We start from the raw sequence: 22,152 nt of genomic DNA, 5'->3' as shown, positions 1-22,152 counted from the left end.
CCTCCTGAGATGAAAAGGAAGGACATGGCTGACATCAAGAACAGATACAAAGTATGCTTTGTACATGCACAACAGCTCTTTGACTGTCTTTTGTGGAGGGCTTTTTCTCTTCCACAGGCTTAATTTCTTGCTGTTTCTTTAAAATCCTACTGGCCAACCTCAGCTGGCAGGCAAGGCAAAGGAGTCAGATTTCTTTTGAAGTAAAGACGATTGTTACTTCAAAAGCAGGTCAGCGGATGGGCTTGGACTGGGAAATTACATTTTATCTGGATGTTTTGAGAGGCTCAAAAACCTCTGGGTTGCAGCTGGAATGCATGCAGAAAGGGGTATGTTCTATAAGCCAGGTCTCTATAAGCCAGGTCAAACAGGCTGAACACCCCAAAAAGTACAAGATAACATCTTCCAAACTTCTGGTACATGTGTTTTACAAGCCCTGCTGAGGTGGATGTAGGCGCCTGTGCTGGGACTAAGCTAGGGCAGCACTACTTAGAAGCAGGGGTGCCCCAGTCACTGGATCTGATGGAGCGAATCTGCATCAGCCATTTTCACTCATTAATTGTAATTTCTGTCAGTGCAGAAGTACATGAAGTAAGAAATTATTACCTACTAGTCCCCATCCTCTCAATTTAATGTATAAAAATTTCTAGCATGCAGACCTTACACGAGTGGAACAGATTACAGCTGCATGGTCTTCATACTTCTTTGCAAAGTATTGCTTATGATAATTTTCCCAAACTTAAAAAATAAATTCTAGAGAAAAAGCAAGACATATTTTATCTTGTTATTATTATATACATATATATGTTATCTTAAGTAATTTTTAATAATTCCTTATTGTGCCAAAAAAAAGTTAAAATACATTCAAAAGAAGTAAGCTATTATTTTTGTGATTTCTGAATGGAGACAGTTTGAAAATCTTCAGCCTTTTGCAGATATCAAGTCTCCACTTGATAGTCTGTCTTCTGGACAGTCTACATGTCCAGAAAGCAAAACTATGAGCATGATCTTTATCAGCTCATGTTGCAAAGGGGACCAGACGAAGGAAAAGCATAACTAATACGTAAAGAAAGTGTCATTTATGAGTTTCTAAATTAGAAACTGTCATTAAAAGAAAAGAATCAATAGTTTTGGTTTGTTCAGTTTTTGCTGAACAAAGTAGCAGTTTTGCTGCTAACTGAAGTCAGTCTCAAGTTTGGCACTCACCTGTAGGCTGTTCTGCTTCAAAACAGAGCATTGGCCAAATATATGCAATAGACTAATGGTAAACTAATACAAATTTTTAATACCAAAGAAAGTATTTTTCTCTGTGTTCATACACTTAAAAGGATGTTTCAGACTTTTTGTGTGCATATTCAAGAGCAGATATGCTAGGATAATGGCACTTTATCATTACAATTTGACGCCTGTCAGAGCCACATTTGCTGTTGGCTAATAAAAGTGTTGATGTCAATCAGCTGTATCAGCTGACTTTTCAGCTATTCATCTTTAGATTTCTGTCAATGTTTACCTGTAACAACATGCTCAGAAATGTGAAAGCACTGGAAAGTTCTACTTCCAATTGTGGCAGAGACTAGCATGAAGATTTATGTGACCGTGGGTTTAAACCACAGCTGACAGATACATTCTTTGCGTGCAAGTATATTGATAATGATTAGGTTGTGTGCAGGAGGATGCACATTTTTAATATTTGAGTTGAACAGAACACCTTATAGTAGCTGGGCATAGCTGAAATTAATAGCTCATCATTGTGATTTAACTAGATAATAAAAACAATATCTATTACTTCTGCAGAACAGCATTAGTTCATGGCAGCATATTGATTTTTAGGACTTTTATCTAACTCTCCAAGCTTGAAAGATTTAGTATCTCTGACCTCTTCCTGTGGTTTATCATGGTTTGCAGCATTCATGTCTTGTAGCATCAGCCTTAAGTATATTGTAGGTAATAAAATGTATCTTCAGGCTCATGTTACATGAGGGCAGGTAGAGCTGGTATTGTGGGGTGTCAGCTTCTGGCCTAGATATCCATGCCACAGTTTCCTGTGACCATTGTAGGGGACTGGACTCACTGAGATGCTGCCTCCAATTCCTGTGTTCCTGTCAGAATTCTTTGAGCCTTTCAGCAGAATGTTCTAGGAGCTTTGATGATGTTAAACTTGCCAAAAGCTTTTGTTAACAAGTCCCTGCAAACAGTGCCTGCAGCTGTCACAAATGAGTGGTTTAGGCCACTTCAAGAGTAACGGTCAAAGGTATTACCAAAAGCAGGTTTTAATAAAAATCTGTGAAAGCATGACTTAAAAGAGTTTCACTCTATTACTACAGAGATGAAGCATACAGGGAAAGTATAATTATAATGAATTTCACATATTTTACACAAGGACTAGGGTAAGGGTACATAAGGTAAGGGAGATTTCCCCATTGAGTCATGAGTTATGGAGTGGAGTTATGAGTTATACCCCCCTTGCTTTCTAAACTTCTGAGGAGCCTAAGTGCAACTCAATCCAAACTTCATCTCAGTCTTCATCCATGGGATATCTAAAGGATTTAATGGGGAAATCCTGCTGTTGGGTTACAAGATTTAGAATGGACTCCCTTGCTTTCTGACCTTCAGCTGCAGCCTGGGTGTGGCTGAGTCCAGTTGTAGCATCAGACCTGGGAAATGATGTATGTCTGAAGCATTTAGCAGCACTCAGTAATTGACTAATTTAATATTTACAAAGTGATTTAATAGGACTAACCTTAACCAAAATAGTAACTCTAGTTAGTTATTTAATAGTTATCTGTAGGGTGTTTAAATCAATTCATACATGCACGCTCACAGACACAAAGATGTGTGTGCACGTGTGTATATATTTATATATAGGCATAAAGATACTTGTTAAAAGTTCCACTTTGTTTCACTGCAGTGTCAGTGAATTACTCACATTAAATATCTTGGCATTTCTCAGTGGGAGAGACTTGAGTGTCAAGGACTGGGGGTGTTGGCCCAGGCCAATTAATCAGCTTTTGGTGACAATCCTCTGAGTCTTGATAGTTTGCAAGCTCTGAGTGACATCCCACTCTGAGGGACATGCTGGTACTGCCTGCTGTGGTCTCAGAGGGCCTCACATAGGACCACTGTCTATAAGGTCACAAGATGACTGGCATTTTTTTCATTGGTCCATTTCCATCCTGACTGTAACCCAAGTTGATAATGACTGAAATGATTCAAAAGCCCAGTTTCACTGGAGTTATGATTCAGGTGGGTAACATTCCAAGGGTATTAGGGGATGACTCATTGCCCTTCTTGGTCAGACAGCACATGTCCCTGACATGAGCGGTACCACTCCCCCTTAGCCGTGCAAGGGTTCCTGGTGTGGTCAAGGGACATTTCACTGCCCAACTCATTACACAAAAGCCAAGGCCTAATGAGAATTATTGAAATTGTAAGACAGGCTTGAGGAGGTAGAGCAGACCGCAGCAGGGGTAGGGAATGCACCACCACAGAAGCCCTGTACTGAGACTGCAGAGGACTGCCATCCTTTTGGGCTCCATCTCTTGTAGAAAGTCTGGCTTTTCTAACTCTCTATATTATATAATCTTACTGGCACAGTGTAACAGCAAGAATAAACATTTAGTAGGTAATATAAATCTTGGACCACGAATTCCTGTCTCTGCAGAATCAATGGAAAAAGCTTACCTTATCAATGGGGTCACTTATGTGTTTGTACTGGCTGCAGAATATGATGGGTGTCTCAAGGTGATCTAATCTGCATGTTCAGAGGACTAGGCTGAAAATGTTAAAGGAAAGCTTCGTAGGGCCTGATGTAGTCATGGTCCAGATAGTTTCTGAACCACCCCATGTAAGGACAGTATCATGCCATACTCTGCAGAGAAGGCTTGCAGTGACCACTCACTGACTGCAGTGAGACAAGTCTCAGTTCAGAGCTCTGCTAGAGGACATACAGCAACCCAGTCTAAAGAGGATTAGAAAGTAATTTTCCATGAAGACAGTAATTTTCCATCCACTATTGACCCTTGTTAGCAAAGAGCTGATCAAGTGAAATATGGGGCCAAATTGTTCCCCTGTGCCTAATGAAGGGGGCTGTGCCCTGGGCCCTGGTGCATGTCCAAGAGGTCTTATATTCACAGATTTATTGAATCAGAGAATGGTTTGGCTTGGTAAGGACCTTTAAAGATCGCTTAGTCTGATACTCCTGCCAGGAGCAGGGACACTCTTCAATATATCAGGTGGCTCAAAGCCCCATTTTGAACACTTTGAGGGATGGGGCATCCACAGCTTCACTGGGCAACCTGTTCTAGTGTCCCCGCAGCCTCACCATAAGAAATTTCTCCCTTAAGTTTCATCTAAACCTATCCTTTTTCAGTTTAAAACCATTACCCCTTGTCCTGTGGCTATCGGCACTGCTAATAATTGGTTTTTTTACAAGTCCCCTTTATGTATTGAAAGACCACAATAAGGTCTCCCTGCAGCCTTCTGTTTTCCAGGCTGAACAATTTCATTTATTCCAGCAGAGCCATTTGGCCTTGTGTTGCTTAATATCCACCCTTCCTGCCACCATGTATATAGTTGTGGCAGTTGCTAAGCATGTGAGGGATGAGGAAATGCTAAAATAGCAATGCTATTTCAAACAATAGAAATTAAATAAAAAATAGTAGTGCTTATAGCATAGTATGGGACTACTTGCTATTTTTATCTTGATCGTGCTTTTGTGCTGCTGCTTCTTGTACATGCATTTGTACATCACCCAGTTTCACAGTTAAATTATAAAGGATGAAGAACAACAGACACATTTAAAGGGATTTGGAGTTACAGATTGCAGAGCTAACAAACCCTTCAGATCTGCAGTGCGGTAATTTGTACTGTATTATGGCACACTGGGTTTCAAAGCAATTCATACTCATTAGCAGAGAAAGTTAAATGTTTGTTTCAGCCTGATTATGAAGAAAATGTGTAATTTCAGTGCCTAGTAGGTGTATTACTTGCCTTTGTTAGAGGTTATCGTGTTTTACATTTGGTACGTACTAATCCTTTTCAGGTTTTAGCAAAACAGAAATCACAGCCATAATTTTCATTCTTACCCTTATAAACTAGATGTTAAAGTGAAGAAATTCTGGGGGATGTAACCTGATCTGATGTCTGACCCTTTATTGTTCAGGATTTTGGCTAAATACATGAATAAATGCCAATTTAGTTACTAATTCCTCTAACACCAGTGAAGGCATAACAACATTGTCAGGATTTCCCTGTTTCCACTTTGTTACAAATCTATTCACATTACTGCTGAAAATGATGTTTTTAAGAATAATATACTTCAAACAAGATAAAACATCTGCTGCCACCTATCTCCACCCCTCATCAGAATCCCATTCTGCCAGTTAAAATGCTGTCCCAGAAGACAGTCTCTGGTGACAGTGCCAGCATTGACAATTATCTTGGTCCTCACACAGCAGAAAGCCTTCTAATGGCTTAGAATAAGTGTCAGTATATTAGCTTTCCATTTTCAGGTGGTATTTTAACGAGTCAATATTGGGGCTGTTTTGAAATTGATTTCTTTCAAAATCACAACAGAATAAATCACTTTCCACAAATGCCAAGAAAGCACTTGAGCCTGTGCCTGCTGTAAAACTAAAATCTGATATTTTTGCTAAAATTAATTTAGCAGTCACCTGCTCCTTTTTCCTCTGGCTCTCAAGAAAAAGTTAAAAACTAAAAAAGTAGCAAACTAGCATGGCCTTTAAAACTATAGAGGTTTAGTGCTTGTACTCCAAAATGAAAAGTTCAGGGTAACTAAGCAGGAATCAGCTATGTAACAGACTGCGCTCTGACTAGAATGGGAATAGCGTAGAAATACTTAAAAGAAATTAGAGTGTCCTTTCCCAGTAGAGTTGTTAGGATTGCATTTTACCACACAACATGTCCTTGTAGTTCTAGGTTTAGTGATGAAATTCCTCTCAGTTAGGGATCTTTGTCCAGCTATGATGTGCAGCAGTATACAGAGTTTCTCCCTGTTGGAAAAAGGGAACAAGGGGAAGCTATGTGAGGGTGCATCAGAGGGTGGCACATGAAGGGAGAACATTCAGGAGTCATTCCAAGCAGGTGTCCTGGGCCTAGACCTGTTCTCATGTCTCCTAAAAGTGACTCCTTTTCACACAATATGGGCACGCCTCTCCTTATTGGAGTCATATGGTGACTCAAAGCATACAGGGAGAGAAAGGAGAATGTGTGAAGCTCCTGTTTACCCTGCTTAGTCAAGTCTGACATCAACATGTTTTCCTCTGCATTTTAAAAGAGGGTCTTGGTAACTCAGACCTGTTTCTGAGTCACTGGAAAATGGCCTCTTGTCACTCTGCATTGACTTTTCCCAGAGTAACTTGAGGGTTCCTGAGGACCTTCCAAAGGCACTCCTGTAGCAGGTATTCCTCTTACAAATCAAACCAGATTTATCAGAAGCATATCAATCTGTGCAATTTTTTTCATTAAAAGGCTTGTATATATTTTTTATTTCAGAACTGAGAAGAAATATATAAGCAGATACTGGAAAGAAGTGAAAGTCGGAGACTTTGTGCAGCTTCGTTGTAATGAAATTATACCTGCTGACATATTGCTGCTCTCCTCAAGTGATCCCGACGGGCTGTGCCACATAGAAACAGCTAACCTGGATGGTGAAACTAACTTAAAACAAAGACAGGTGGTGAGGAGGTTCTTAGAGCTGGTAAGTCTCCATTCCTAACTCGCATTTAAGATACTAATTTCTTTCAAGAAAGTAGCTGGTTACCAATATGCTCCACACCAGCTAAATCTGCTTGATCTAATAGTGCTGATGAACTACTGTTATGGTTGTCATTAAAATGCTAGCACTTGCCAACAACTGACCTCATCACAGTATCAGAAGTTTTACCATCATTTTTCCCTGAATCTGAATAGGAATTATTTGGGGCAATTGTGTGTGGTTGGAAAATGTTGGAGGATTTTAATGGCTTCTATTGTAGCTTGATTCTTGAAAACACATTTTAACTGCCCAAGGAGAAGATACTTAAATATAAACATGTACTTTTTCTGCCTGCAAACCAGATCAGTTTCAATTAGGAATCTGCCTCAAACTCTGTGTTGGAGAATATCCCTCCAGCACTTGGAGCATTAAAGCTTGTAAGATTTAAAGGGACAGCAAGCATTTGTTCTGGAGGTATCTGTGCTCAAAAACTGTTTTACTGCTCTCTCGCAGTGCTTATCTCTCCCCAACAGCACTATTTTGAAACAAAACATAATCCAGATCAGTTACTGTCAGCAGAATTAGAGGAAATTACCTGAAGTTTTACTTGCTTTAATGATCTTATTGAAATAGTATTTATTTGTATGCCCTCCTCTCCCATCCCTCTTGCCAGCTAACTCCAGCTTCCTGTATTTGTCAGGGGAAACAAAATTATTTAGAACTCAGCTACATTGGTTCTCCTAGTAGCACTTCTAATTTGAGGGATTTTGCAAACAATGGGAGCTGTTGCCCTTAGCACTGTCATCAAAGGTAACTACAGGAGCCTGTGGTTGTACTGAGAAAGATCAGCATTAATGACATTATTATCCAACCAACAGGATAAAAGTCAATATACCTTCCAAATAATTGTTTATGGTAGGTAGACCTTTTCACTAAATAGCTTGTAAAAATATGGCATAAGGACTTGTTTAATGATCAATGATTTTCCACACAGAATTTAGACATGACATGGCACCTACCACTGTGGCAACAAGCTCAATCAGCTACAGGCCAAATGTTTCAAAAACTCTTGTTTCAAAGTTAATTGGATTGCTGCTCAAACCTCCCATCCTGTTCCTGCTGCGAGGAAATCTCTCCCATTGGACAGAGCTTCAGGGAGGTGCTCAGATATGTATCACAGTTTTCTGCCGATACAGACTTCTTATGTGACTTCAGGTACATTATGTAGGACAAAAACTGTAGATTTCATTCAGGTAACTGAGCACAGGTGTGTTTTTGCATTTGTGGGTACAGTTATAAGCTAAGGGCACATTCCAGCTCTGCCTCAAAGGGAAGGCACTAGGTCCTCCACTCATCTAGAGCAGATGGTTGGATTTCTGTGATCTGAGACTACCGGACACACATCATTAGGTGTTGGTAAACATGGTGAAAAGAATAAATATGTCCAACTACAAATTATCAGAAAACTGGCTTTGAAGACCCTTGCTGCCCAAAGGAGTTTTTTATACTGTCTTGGGATCCCCAGCTCCATGGCAGCGGAGTAGTGATTCAGCATTCCTGGAAGCTGTCAGGCTGAGAAGACACCTGCCAACCCCACAGACTGCCCTGCTCCTGTGAGCTGTGGCACCTAGATGTGTGCCTGAGCCCATCAGTTGTGGAGTCACTTGTGTGTCTTCAACCAGCAATCCCATGCATGCATTAACACAGCAGGAAAACCAGGAGGGAGTACCCCGGCAACATTATGTTTGGCATACTCAATGAGGTTTAAATTGCTGATCCAAACCAGGCAGCTAAAGATTTCAGCTCTGGAGTTTGTACATTTTGGCAAGACCTGCAACCTTTAGACTGTTGTGTGGAAGTGAGTGGCCATTTCCTCCTCAAACAGTTAAAGATTATCAAAGACTGAATTGGGCCTCATTGAGGAAGAAGGCTGAGGAAACCATTCCTGCCTAGGGAAGCATAGCTAGCTGTATGTGCCAAGCACATCACAGTATATGTGGCATCGCTAGCTCACATACCCTGTTTTACTGAGGAAATGAGTTGTCTTGTAGATACTTGCAGTCAGCTTTGTAGACACCTAGCACACCTTGGATCTCCAGCCCATCCTCCTTCCATATCTTAGTTCTTTGTATCATAAGATGATTATGGAACTTTTCTATCTCAGAAGTGGGCTCAGAAAAATGTGGATAAATATTTTTTAAAAATAAATTTAAGATCACAAGGTGCCAAGCACAGTAGCTGTGAGGTCCATAGTAAATTGTAGAGGTTAAACTGAGGTCAGTGACAAAAAGCTCATTCATTCCAATGAAAACAGGACTGGTCCTCAAGGAGGCAAGTATTGAAAGAGAACTTGTAAGAAAACCACATGTGATTGCCTCCCCTCTCTTAAAATAGCTGAGAAAGCAGGAAATATCCAAGCCTGGGTTCCTACATCAACTGAGCAGTAGGCAAAGTGCACACTCGCAAGTAAGAAATCTTCAGCAGCTGCAGCATCACAGAACCTCTCTGTAACAGCACCCCATGCGTTATCCAGCAGAATACTTGCCATCCTCATTAAAATCCTGGCCAAAACCTCTCTAAGCATACTGTTAATTTAATTCATGCAGCAGCATTAGCTTTCACACTCCATACTAGTAAGGATAGGCTCTTACTGATTCTTGAAGGTATTGCCTTGCTGAGAGATACTTAGCAGTGGGATGAAGGGAGGTGCTTGGAAAATGTTGGATGAATAGTAGGAGGACAGCCAAGTAGCATGAAATAAGAAGGTGATGCCTGTCTGTTGGATTGAAGTTCACTTCCTATCTGGATATGTCTTAAGTTGTCACAACTGGAGAGAACTTAGCGCTAGATCTCATAAAATACTTTGCATGACCAAAATTTTCTTGCACCTAATGCTAACCCTCCTTTTGCCAAGCCTTAGAGAAGCTTATTCCCAAGTCTCTTACAAGACCTGCATCACAACCTGTTCATGCATTGGCTGAGTATGCTTTTACATTTTTGTATTTGCACTCTCCTCAGCAGAACAACTCTCAGTTATGTTCATAACTGTTTGGTTCTGTGCCATTCTGCAGCCCTGTTGTTCAAGCAGGAAAACAAATAAATTATGTAGTCCTGACCCCCTCTTTCCCACACTGCTAAACACTTTCCCCACCTCCCTTACAGAATGACGTGCCTTGTCATGTGGCTTATCACGGGACAAAAACCAGATTTTTTGGAAGCTTCTTTTCAAAGTATCAGCTTTTAATAGCTGTCTTTGAATAATGTCTCTGTCTCAGTATCTCAAGTTTTTAAAATAAACTTTTACAAAGGTTGGCTTGTCTGTGCTTCATATATGAGCTAACTGATAACTTTGGAGCACATGCCTGTGAAGCAGGTCAATGAAGGATAGCTATTTCTATACCTGTCACTCAGCTGGGCATGGGAATGGAGTGGGGGTGGCAGCAGGAGCTGTTGTTTTAAGCTAATGCTGTGCTTTCTTGATTCTGTTCCTGCCTTGTGTGCTCCCACACAGTTTACAGCCCCGCAGGTCTGTGCTGAGCTCTCAGCCAGCCTGGCTGCCAATTTGGGGTCGCTGAAGTGGCATGTGCACTGGGCAGTCCTCTTGCAGCCACTACATTTTCTCCAAGGCCAGCAAGGCCAGCGCTGTTGTGTTGGGTACAACTGTCCTATGGAAAGGATGCTCCAGCATCCTCTGAATGATCTTTGTGTGTTTCTTTCCAGCAGTAACCGCATATAAGGTCCATAGTCTCAGAGAGGAAAAGGCCTTACAGTTTCCCTCTTCCAAACCTTTGTTCAGAAAATTAGCATTCTGATACCATTTTTAACCTGATTCTTGCAGAAGCCATAAAAAATTATAGAAGCTTTTCTCTATCCTTGTCTCCAGTGCTTTGCAGGCATTATTTTACTCTGAACATATGCTCAGAAGGTTCAGGATTAGCATTTGTGGGCTTGGATTGCATCTCCCCACTTGTGAATTCCAGGAAACTATTTTCCTTTATAGTGCAAGTGACCATAAATACTGCTTATTTTAGTGCTGCTTTGAGTTGTCTGAGTAATTTGTAGTAGACTGGGAACATACTGCTTGTTAGCTTTGCATGTTTGTTAACGAATGCAGTCTGTCAGACATAAACCTGTACTTTGTGTATGTGATTCTACACCTTTTCAACACACAAGCTGTGAGAAGAGTCACTGATACATTCCTCTGGCTTCCATGTCTGAAGACACCAGTTTGAATTATACCTTGTTGTTGTAGACTCAAAATAGACAAGAGAAAAGAAAATCACTCAGTGAGTAGATTTAAAAAAGAAAAAAAAAGAAAACAGGAGATTTTACAAAGGCCTTGACATTTTTTCCTCCAAGACTTTAAATACTGTTTTCTTGTTATTCTGCTACTACAGCAACAGGATGTGTTAGAAATGTTTAAAATAGCTATAAACATACTTCTGCATGCTATGTTTTTAAAACGAACAGGATAGTGGACTGTCTTCACCCTGAAATACAGATCAGGTTCATGTGTGCAGCATGACTCACTGGCAAGTGCAGCTAGGAGAAAGCACTGTGCTAAACCCCACTGTTTGTGGTCTAACAGTGTTAGCCATGACCAGTAAACATCTCTTGGAAAAAAAAAAAAAAAAAAAATAAAAAAAAAAAAAACAAAAACCAAACCAGCTCTTTGTAGATATTCTGCCCATTTCCTCCTAATTTCAAGCCCACCCTCACTGCTGTCAAGTCACGGCAGCCATTTCTGGTGCACTGGAACTAACAGGAGACACAGTAGGCAGGAGGAATCAATGTGTTTTCTGTGCTACTCTGCAAGCTGCCGTGCCACCACACCCTCTGCAGTTGCTTATGGAATGTTTTCCATCCATCTGAGACGTCATGTCAGCCGCTCTTCAGAGAGTGGATAAGCAGATACAGCTTGGGCTGCGAGAGCTCAAAACTCCCTTTCAGATTTCATAAACTTGATTTAGGATATTTTGATAGTATGAATCTAGACTCATGAAAAACATTTACATTTCCGTGCTTCACTGTTTTTACTCAGTATGCCTTTTAACAAAATCCACAAAGACTCACTGTGGATTCTGGAGCAGCTTATGGCTTATTAACCACTGCCCCTGTCCTGGATGTTTATGTGGAAAGCTTCAGTTCAGCTGAAAGCTAAGCTAAATGTAGCAGCTGCCATCCCCTGTGAGAAGGTGCATGTATCCCTGTGGGGGCTGGTGGGGGTGGGAGATGCATTTTTTCCCTTCTGATTTTCCCCTAAGAGTAGAACTTCATTCAAAACAAACTTATTACTAGCATGATTAAACAGGTTTAGATAAGCCTTGCAAATTACTTTGTGACTGCTTATTTACTTCATCTGAAAAGCTCATCTGAATTTGGTGTCTGCCTGTTTAGGAGGTTCATTTGCATGCAGACTAGCACCAAAATAACTGATGAATCTGATTTCCTCACAAGTCAGTTTGTGAACACTTCTGGAATATGTATAAATGCAGAGCCTATGCTTACTGCAGGCATATTTTTTCATCAGTCTCAGCCTGCAAGTTGGGCTAAATTGACAGATCCAGCTTTCATTCCAGCCCTTCCTGGTCCTGCACTGTGCTGGAAATACATTGGCTACAGCTGAACTTAGAGAAACAATCCCACAGCTCCCTGTTCCAAGCATTAAGCCATTTATACAATTTCTTTTTTTCCCTGTGAGTCCCAGGCAGAAGCTGCCCCAGAAGAGAATATTGGTTTCTAGATGGGCTGCACTGTAAGCTTGACTTGGTGGATCCAGGCTGCTCTGTGTATGAGGTACTTTGGCAAGGGCAACTCATGCTGATTGTGTGTAAGCAGCTCACAGGGCAGCCTTGGCATCTCAGTGCAGACGTTGCTTTTGCATTCAGTTTTTTACACACTCAAAGAAAAATTTAAAAAAAAAAAGAGTAAATAAAGCAATTTTCAAATGTCAGTTTAGCCTAAACTGAGCTAAGATTTCTTAGTGTAGTAATCTGCATTGTCTAAACGAGCCCAGTTTGAGGGAACAGTTGAAGTTAAACCAGCTCAACTTCTAGGCAGACTAGTTTTCAACTTAACCTGTTGATATGAGGTTCTTATCTCAGAGTCTGAATGAGTCTTCTACAGAAAGACAAGAGAGAGGTATAGCTATATTCTCCCTGTTACTTCTTGTCTGACTAGTACCCTCAGGCAACCATCCACCTGCAATTAGTGGAAATAGTACACTATTATAATCTAGTAGATGGGAATTAATCAGTGTATGCACTGTTGTTTGACTCAGTATTTTAATAAGTGTTTTGACTGTATTTTAATAAGATAGAATCAAGCCACAATAACAGCAACTGCCTCTCTAGCATCTTTTTGGGAGTTATCTCTTGTGCAGTTCTTTTTTGCAGTATTTTGAGAAGGTTCAGAAGGTGATGAAAATTGGCTTGAAAATTCCAGACATGCACATGTTAAAACATCAGATTACTGCTCCATCCCACAGGTGTTGCCAAAATTAATTTTCCAAAGGGAAAAGAAAGTTTAAAAAAATTAAAACAAACAAGCAAAAATAAACAATGGTTTTTGCAATGCACTACCAGAATATTAAATTAAAACCTACTGGTTTTTAGTTTTACGTTTAGCTGAAGATTTTAGAGAAAAAAGTCCTGTAAAAAGATTTGTGTTTGTCACTGCAAGATTCAAGCATGTCACACCCTGAGGAAGACTTCTGTCTGAGGTAATGCACTGAACATTCAGTAGGTTTCTTTGATAGGGGTGAATTGTTATGAAAATCTCTACACCTATATTGTTGTATCTTTTTTTCTGATAGTATATTGTTCAGAGATGACTTGTGTGGAAACTGTGGGCATGTCTAGCTGAAGAGGAAGCAACTGCTGTCTCTCTAACAGAGAAACAAACATATAACAGATGCGTGCAGAACAGCCTGGTGCAGAGAAGGACCCAAGTCAGTGCTGTGGCAAAACTCTGAGCTAAACGTGCTAAAGGAAAGCTGAGAACAATTTTTCACTCCACACCTAACCATGGCACTTAGTCAGCAGTCCCACACTTGGAGGCATGGGGAAATTTAAAAAAAACTCAAGAATGATGGTTCACTTCCTCTTTGGTCAGCTTCGGGCACCGTTATCACCTCCTTCTAGTTTCCATTGCACAGGTGTCCAGGCCACAAGTTTTTGAGAGAGCTTCATTAGAGAGACAAATAATTTAAATAACTGTAAGAGAAAATTTTGGCTATAGTAATCTAAGCAATAGCAGGGAGGGGAAGAGTATGAGGAAAAGTCCTGAGAGTTTGAAGAGTGTTGAGTAGTTGACTTTTGCAATTAGCATTAGTTGTTTGGTTTTGTGTTTAAATGTAGGTTAAAGGGGCTAAATTGATGAATCTAAGTTTGAGTGTCATGGCTATGAAGGACTTCTCATCCCTAGGGTAATCCTTCTAGCACTGGTGGAACAGTAGTGAATCCACGTAAGGAAATATATTACACCAGTGCTTGTGCTGCATTAAAGCTCTGTAGAGGCAGGAAATTTCATTCTCTTGCTCAATAACCCAGGATTTCTCCATTTTGCTGCTTCCCTGAAAAAGTATTAGAAAACAAAAGAGCATTTCAGGTCCATAGAGAAAATAAAATGCTATGCTGCTTTTCTGTTATAGAAAAGTAAACATTTACATTTAAAGCAAGTTAAGAAGAGATTTTCCTTTTTTTTTTTCCTGTCTTGACTTTTCTGATATAGCCTAATTCAATTTTACTGAGTAAATGTTTATTTCTAGAACTGTTTATTTCTTAGCCATTCACTGGCCTGAGAACAGGAAATACCTGGAATATATGTTCTTGGAAATGAGTTTTTGTAATGCAGCACTGAGAACTCATGATTTTAGGGCCAGGATTTTTGAGCTGGAAACACGTCATGTTACACTGGTCTGTGAAACCACAACTCCAGATGGCAGTACCAGTGGTTAGGAAGGGATGGGAAGACCTTCTTTTCCAGAGCAGAAGGGTTCACAGTATTGAGCCATATGTAACCCCAGTTACATTGGTATGGTCTCACTTTCCTTTGAGAGTACTGAGGAGAAGAAGGGGTCTGCTTTTCTGCCAGAAAATGCAGAGGAACAGTATGAGGAACTCCTGTATTTATTTCAGCATCAAAGATGTGAATCTCATCCCACTTCTCTTTTCTCCACCTGGTGCTACCCTCCAACTCTTTTACACAGTTTAGTGGTGATAAGCCATGGTGGTCATTAGAAATTTGCATTGAAATGTTACTTACATGGGAAGTGGCTGGCTGTATGTCTCAAAACTGATATTTCAATGAAACCATGAACATTTCTGTTCATTGGTTATCCTTGGGTTCATACTTTCAAGCTCTGCTATGACTCTGTGATGGTCAGATACTTTCCATTACATGTGTGTGCTCATGAGAGAGAGAGAGGGAGCTGTGGTTGTCCTGCAGGTACGTGACTGGACAAGATATTCTTCTCCACACAGCACTATAATGCTTACACTTCTGTTTGGTGTTGAATTAAAAATATCAGTAGTGCATGGAGATTTATAGGCAGAAGTGCTAATACCCTAATTCAGCTTTCTTAATGGTACAGAAAATAGACTGGTTTACATCAAAGCAGGAAACACAGCCTTTTTACTTCCAAGAGAAAGAGAATTTGATTTAAAATACATATTAGTGTCTTAAGCATTTTCTCTTCCTCTCATTAACTTTTCCAAGCTTCTCTACATACTATATTTTTTTGTATTACTTGATTTAAAAACAGATTTAAAATTATACCCCAAATGGCCTCATATACTTGTACAGCAGTGTGGCCTGTATGGCTGAGATCGTGGGGATCTGACTTCCAGGCTGCTGCAGTGTAATAGGAAGGGCTAAAAATGACTTTGTCCTGCTAGTCGCTGCATGGAGGTGGGTCATGTCAGCTACTAAGAAACCAAAAGCTGTCTCCTGGTACTTCATAGGAAATTTGTGATCTTTAGGTTAGATAACTGATAATGACATGGCAGAAAAATGAAACAAACTGTTTCATCAATTGATGTTCTCCCTGTTGGTCTTTTGTGTGACATTTGTTCTCATTGTTGCCCTTCAACATCTCACATTTTTTGAATGCTTATAATAATGAATATATGCATAGGAATCATATAATCATGTGGTAATTTGGGTTCTAAGGGAACCCTTAAAGACCATTTAATCCAACACTCCTGCTAAAGGCAGGGACATCTTTCATTAGATCAGTGTTCTCAAAGCCCTGTTTAACTTGAATCTGAAACCTCTGTGATGGGATATCCACAGCTTCTCTGGGCAAACTGTTTCAGTATTTTACCATCCTTTTAGTAAAAAAATGTATATTTTTGTCTAATCTAAATCTGCTCTCAGTTTTAAAATGTTGCCCCTTGTCCTGTCACTGCAAATCTTGGTAAAAGGTTTTTCTCTTTGTCTTTCTTAAAAGCTGCTTTTATATATTGAAAGGTCTCAGTGAGGTCTGTCTGGAGCCTTCTCCAGGCTCAACCACAGCTCTCTCAACCTTTCGTCATAGGAAAAGTGTTCCAGCCCTTGGATCCTTTTTGTGGCTCTCTTCTGAAACCAGTCTTACCTGTTACACACCTTACTTATATCAGAGCTGGACACAGCACTCCAGGTGGGGTCTCATAAGAGTGCAGTAGAAGGGAAGAATCACCTCTCTCAACTTGCCAGCCACACTTTTGTGATGCAACCCAGGATACAGCTGGCTTTCTGGGTTGCCAGCACACAAGTCCAGCTCCTGTCCAATTTTTCATCTATTAGTATCTCTAGCGCTACTCCACAGGGCTGCTATCAATCCATTCATCCCCCAGTCTGTACTGATAGTGGTAACTGCCCCAACCCGCATGCACATGGCCTTATTCATGAGGTTGGTATAGACCCTCCCCTTCGGCATGCCAAACACAGCACACAGCTTGGTGTCATCTGCAAACTTCTGAGAGTGCATTCAATGCCACTGTCTGTGCCTCTGATAATAGTACTGGTCCCCAGTACAAACCCTTGAGGATCACCATTTACTGGTTTCCATCTGGATACCAAACTGTTGACTATTGCCGCTTCGCTTTCCCCAGCTAGCTGATGTTGAGAATGAGGGGCGGCAGTTTTCCCCCTGGAGCTCCTTGAATCCCAGTTGTCAGTTGTTTCGGCGCAGAATAAAACACAGGCAGCGCACAGGGGTCCCAGGGAAACTTTATTTGATGGTGTTTCTTCCCCTCTTTCTTCCTGGGCCCCAGCTAGGGGGCCAACAAAGACTTATATCTCAGGGGAAAGGCAGGGGCAGACCCAACTTCCAACAAATCAGGAGAGTTGGGAGTAAAAACCCAGGCGGAGAATAACGGTAACGAACCAATAAACTTCCAAGGAAAAAAAACAGTCTTAGGAAATGGGTAAAATTTGGAGAAATAGAAACTAGAAACTAGCTGACGACATTTCTGGGAAAAGGGTGGAGACAAAAGAGAGACCAGCACCAAGGAAAACTACTAAATCACAAATCAAACCATAGACCCACTGATAAAACAAAAAGCACAATACAACAGACTATAACTCCTTGGACATGGCCATCCAGATAATTCCTTACCCATCTAACCAAATCCAATTCCTTACCCATCTAGCCAAATCAAGGCAGAAGACTATATCAAAGCAGAAGTCCAAGTAGTTGACTTCTACACAGAGGGTAAGACAGGTGGTGAGGAAAGCCTGCATAGGAGTAATAGACTCTGCTGTGCTGCTGTGATCTAATTTAACAGGTCATACTCATATACATGTGCATATTCATGTATGTATGGTTCCCACACTTATCTGAACAAAGCATACAGACTATTGAAGACAAGACTATGCAGGAACTTCGTAGTCATTGTGCTTGCCTGAAGTATGAGGCTCTCTAGAGAGCTAAAAAGGGAAGCAAACCTCAGTCCCTGCCATAACGATACATTTTTGTTCCCCTCAGCTCATTGGCTAGTTTTGGAACTGACAAGGCCATTGTGAGTTTCCTTCCATAAGATTCATGCAATCAGCTGGTGTCTGAAAAATAAAACACCCTTGAATTCCTTGAGAAGGTGTTCTTCATTTTGCTAGTGGTAACTTTAACATGTTGATTGCAAAGGAGCTTGTTCAGTAGAATAGATAGCAGATGAAAATAGACCAGAGGGGAAACTGCTAACCAAAGTGATCTGCAGCCATCCCAACTTCCCCCCGTGCTGTGTATGCCAACCGCAGCCTGCTGGCCTCAGACTGACTGTTAATCTTCACAGCTGCACCTCCACCCTCTCCACAGAGCTAAGAGACAAGAACAGAAACAGCTGGGATTAAGCAAAGAAGGTTCACTCCGAATGCCATGTTTGCAGTAGGACAGGCAAATGGTAAATGTTGATAAAAAATATGAATCCAAGAGAAGACAGCATGCCAGTGTCCAGCTTGGGGAGTTTTTGCTTGATTGTAACACCTTCTCACGCTGGAGATGCTCCTGAAAGGCTGACAAAACTGTGATAGTGCTGATACAAATGCTGCTCTGTAGTATTTGGAATAAAAGGTGTCTTTTCATTAGGACTGCTTCTTTCCCTCTGTGCTCCCCGGCAGTTGCCAGGAGCCAGAGTCTCTCAGTTCCTTAGGCAGTTGTTGTATGTTACAGGTTTCCCTCACGTCCTAGAGACATTTCTTGAACATGATACTTTGTAAGATGAAGCTGCTTTTATCCAGATTCCCTGTCTTCAGGCTGAGGTAGGGTCATCAAGCTTTGGTGTGTTTAACTGCATCCTGACGCTGCAGCTGCTACTGTTAGGTTTGACTGTTCACAAGAAAACCCTGGCATTACTAACCACTCTCTTTCCCGTCAGGACTCTGATGTTTTGGGTTTTATTTGTGGAATGATGTAAGAGCAGTGCTTGGCATTTCTCTCTTCTGGGTGAAGGATCTTAGTCCTTCCCATAGCCATTTCTTGTGGCAGAACTCATCCCACAAGAAGTCAGACTGTCCAGCAGTCTGGACTAGTGCAGGAGCAGTGCAAGGTATACTCAGAAGCTGACCTGACCTGTTGTGCTAATACTTTAAAATGACTGTGCAGTGTTTTTGCCACTAATCAATGGAAGTTTTCTTCCAGCATGTAAGAAATGAAGCAGAAAGACTGCTAGAAATCTTTCCAGAAAGGAGAAAGCACTGGAGAATGGGAAGAGTTACTGTTAGTGTGAAGCAAGTGCTGCAGTAGCAGCATTGGTTGTACACAGAGTTTTGGGAGCCCTTGAGAGGCTTGGTTAGTGGTTTATTTGAAGTGCTGAGCTAATACTGAGGTTGGCTCTTAAAGACTATGCACCCATTCATTTATTTCAGTGACTAGCTTTTGGAACAGGCAGATACCACTTTCTTAATTGTCCAGATTGAGGTCTGTATTTCAGCTTTGACATACACTGTTCCCTTACCACTCTCCAGCACTACTATAGTCCATAATTTTCAGTGCATTGCTAAGGGTGGCCATCATCCTGAGGGACATTAAAACTTGTGTGTTTGTATTTTCAGTGTTGTTGACATATATTTTTGGTACTTTTGGTCCATGATTGACGAACAGCAGGTTCTTCAGCTGGCTGTTACAGAATTACTGGGATCTTCCTAGGCCCTTTAAGCAATACATTTTCTTTCCTGAAACCAGAATATTGCACTGTTCCCCCATATTATTGTCTACAAAGAGGAAAACTTTGGTCAGCCAGAGGAAGATCAGCTCCCTAAAATGTACTTGACTTGCTCAGTTGTTCCAGTGTTTCTGGATAATGAATGTGTTACTTTTAAACAAACAATACTGAAAAAAAAAAAATCCAATTATAGTAGTAGTTTTAAGTGTGAAAAATAGAATAGTTAAATTCTGATGTACAGCTGGATCATCTTAGTTCCTAAACAGCATAGATCCAACTGTTTCTTCCTTTTCTTGTGAATTAGTGGCACAGATAAATTGTACCATAGAGACTAATGCAGTTTAGACATGAAAACATTTCACTCTTTCAGTATATAAACAGTTCATATGCTTTGGATGCATACTGTCAGTATGTAATTCCAGTAATAAAAGATCAGATTAATTTAATATGATAAAGGCTATATAAAGCAGTAACAGGATAGACCTATGCATTAACAGGCTGAGTTCTTAGTGCACTTAAAAGCTTTTAAATTGGAAAAGCTATTCTTCTGGCTGAGGCAGATTTTTGACCATTAAATATTTTCTTTGAGTTGTCCCCATGACTCCATTTCTCCTTTTTTTATTTCCTCCAGACATACACGCCAAAACAAATCCCAGAGCCCTCATCAGCCCTGCACTGCAGGGAAAAGTCTGGATAAGATCCCCAGCCTAGCCAGTAAACACAATGTGATAAGCGGGTAGCTGTCACTGTCACCCAAGGGCATCCTGGGTACCCATTGCTGTCCTATTGGAGGGAAGGACTGAACATCAAAGTCAGGTTTCTGCAGCAGTAAAGTAGGGCAGATGAATAAAGGAAAACATTTTAATAACTATGCATTATTAATATCACTAGCAGGCTATTAAATCACCCATACAACAGGCATTTAATGAAGGGAAATATGTTGTTTGAACATTGTGTAATTGTCAAACTGACTCATCTGGCATGCTTTGCTTCTTGAGCTATGACAGTTTCGTGAGGTTGCCAGCAGAACTGAAAAGGTTGGCATTTCACTGTGGAGATTCAGAATCATCTTACAGCTGAAGCTACAAAGTCATCTTGGAGACAGCTAAATTCAGTCTGCTTTTTTGCGACAAATCTTTATACTGTCTTCATCTGTCTACCTGTTGGTTTCCTACTCTATAAAGATATTGTAACATTTTCTTCCCCTCAACACTTTGTCCTTTTTAGGGTATAAGACACAGCCCAATTATTGCAGACCTAAGATATTGTTTTAAATTGAAACTTTTGTCAGTTTTCATAGCTAGTGCATTGTTAAAAGGCTACTCACAAAACCCTTTGCATCTGCAATTTAACTTTAATTTGAAATTCAACTTTGAAAGAATCAATATTTAGCAGGTTTTTGCAGTTTGGCTAGGTCTGCTTATTTTAGGAAAACAAGCTTTTCCATTGCTGCATTTAGAATAAGAATGATTTTCCCAAGGCTTTAAGAAAGTGGAAGAAATAGGATATATGTAGAAAGTGGAAGAAATAGGATATATGTATAGGCTGTTAAACATTTTTCTAGCAAGAGGAATCCTGAAGATATGAAATACATTCCATGGAATCCCTGAGTATATAAAATACCCAATGTAAGTATTACCATGCGTTGTCTTGACAAATTTCAAACTTTCAGAAATACCTCTGAAGGTATTCTGACTTCCTAAGAAGTCAGCATTTTTTTTCCAAGAAAAGCAGTGGACTAAAGCTGTCTTGGCAAAATCAAAAAGTGAAGTCAGGGATTTGATGGAAGTCAGTTTCTTATTGAATCAAAGCCCTTCTTTTTTTTTTTTTTTTTTTTTTTTTTTTTTTTTTTTTCATTTTGATATGACATAATATGGCAGAAGAGTTGAGCAAGAAGTGGGTTTTACTCCTCCAATCTATCTCTTCTGAAGCATAGTAAATTATTAAAGCATGGGTCTGGGCTCTAGGTTAAGCACTACCTAGTAGCAAAACATCTGCCTTGAGTGAAAGCAGTAAGTTTTGCTTTACTTTATTTTATGGGGGCTTATCCTTAGAAATAGTCATAGCAAGTAAAATGTACATTGTAGCAAAAGTAGAAGTGGTTGTTCAACAGAAATAATGTGACTGATATGAACAGAATTTAGCCTGGCCTTTGCTACCCTACAGTTTTGTAAAATACTCGGGGGAACTTATGTGCAATCAGTGAATCTCTCCCCAGTTTTTATCAGCCAGAGTCAGTTGTTCAGGGCAGTGGTGCACGAGGCAAAAGTTTGGGACAGCTGCCGAGGTACCAGATAAAAAATTATATATACCTCCAGAATATTAAAAAAAAAAATGCCCCCAGCTGGTTTTTGTGCATGACCCAGCCTTGTTGATGCACGCAGGAGGATGATGAGAACACCACAGAAGTCAAGATTTCAGGGAGATTAGGCACTGGAAAGCCTCATCTCAGACTGCAGTCTGTCTAGGCATGGAGCTTTTCATCCCTCTTGGTACTGGGACAGCTTTAATGCCCAGCAGTTCTCTAAGTGGGAAGTAAGATGCACAAAATCAGGCACATCAGGTAACTACTGCACAAAGGTCTGGGCCAGTTCAATGTTTGACCATATTTTGATCTTGTTTCTCATGTCTTAACAGTGATGCAGAAATTCAGTGTAAGAGAAAAATAAAGGTAGTGGTGGAGAATTTTTTTTGTTTTCATGGACTTTTACCAAGAAAAAAGAGCAAATCTGTGCGCTGTAAAAGCAACAGTTTTGTCTTTAACTTCTGTCAAGTTGCAGCTTCTCTTAGCTGCTAATA

The 22,152-nt window shown here is 40.4% G+C and overlaps 1 protein-coding gene across 1 annotated transcript in view; it reads left to right on the top strand.

Annotated features, from left to right (window-relative positions):
* Positions 1-22,152, top strand: part of ATP10A (ATPase phospholipid transporting 10A (putative)) — a 110,124-nt gene that overhangs the window by 36,040 nt on the left and 51,932 nt on the right. Inside the window, exon 2 of the mRNA XM_041468592.1 lies at positions 6,511-6,715. Within this exon, the coding sequence (XP_041324526.1) occupies positions 6,511-6,715 (205 nt within the window). The remainder of the gene's footprint in view (positions 1-6,510; positions 6,716-22,152) is intronic.

Source organism: Pyrgilauda ruficollis, unplaced genomic scaffold (genome assembly GCF_017590135.1).
Source record: "Pyrgilauda ruficollis isolate IOZ18807 unplaced genomic scaffold, ASM1759013v1 scaffold22, whole genome shotgun sequence".
NCBI classification, from domain to species: domain Eukaryota; kingdom Metazoa; phylum Chordata; class Aves; order Passeriformes; family Passeridae; genus Pyrgilauda; species Pyrgilauda ruficollis.
Note: the sequence above shows the minus strand (reverse complement) of the source record. Positions and strands in the feature narration are given on the sequence as shown.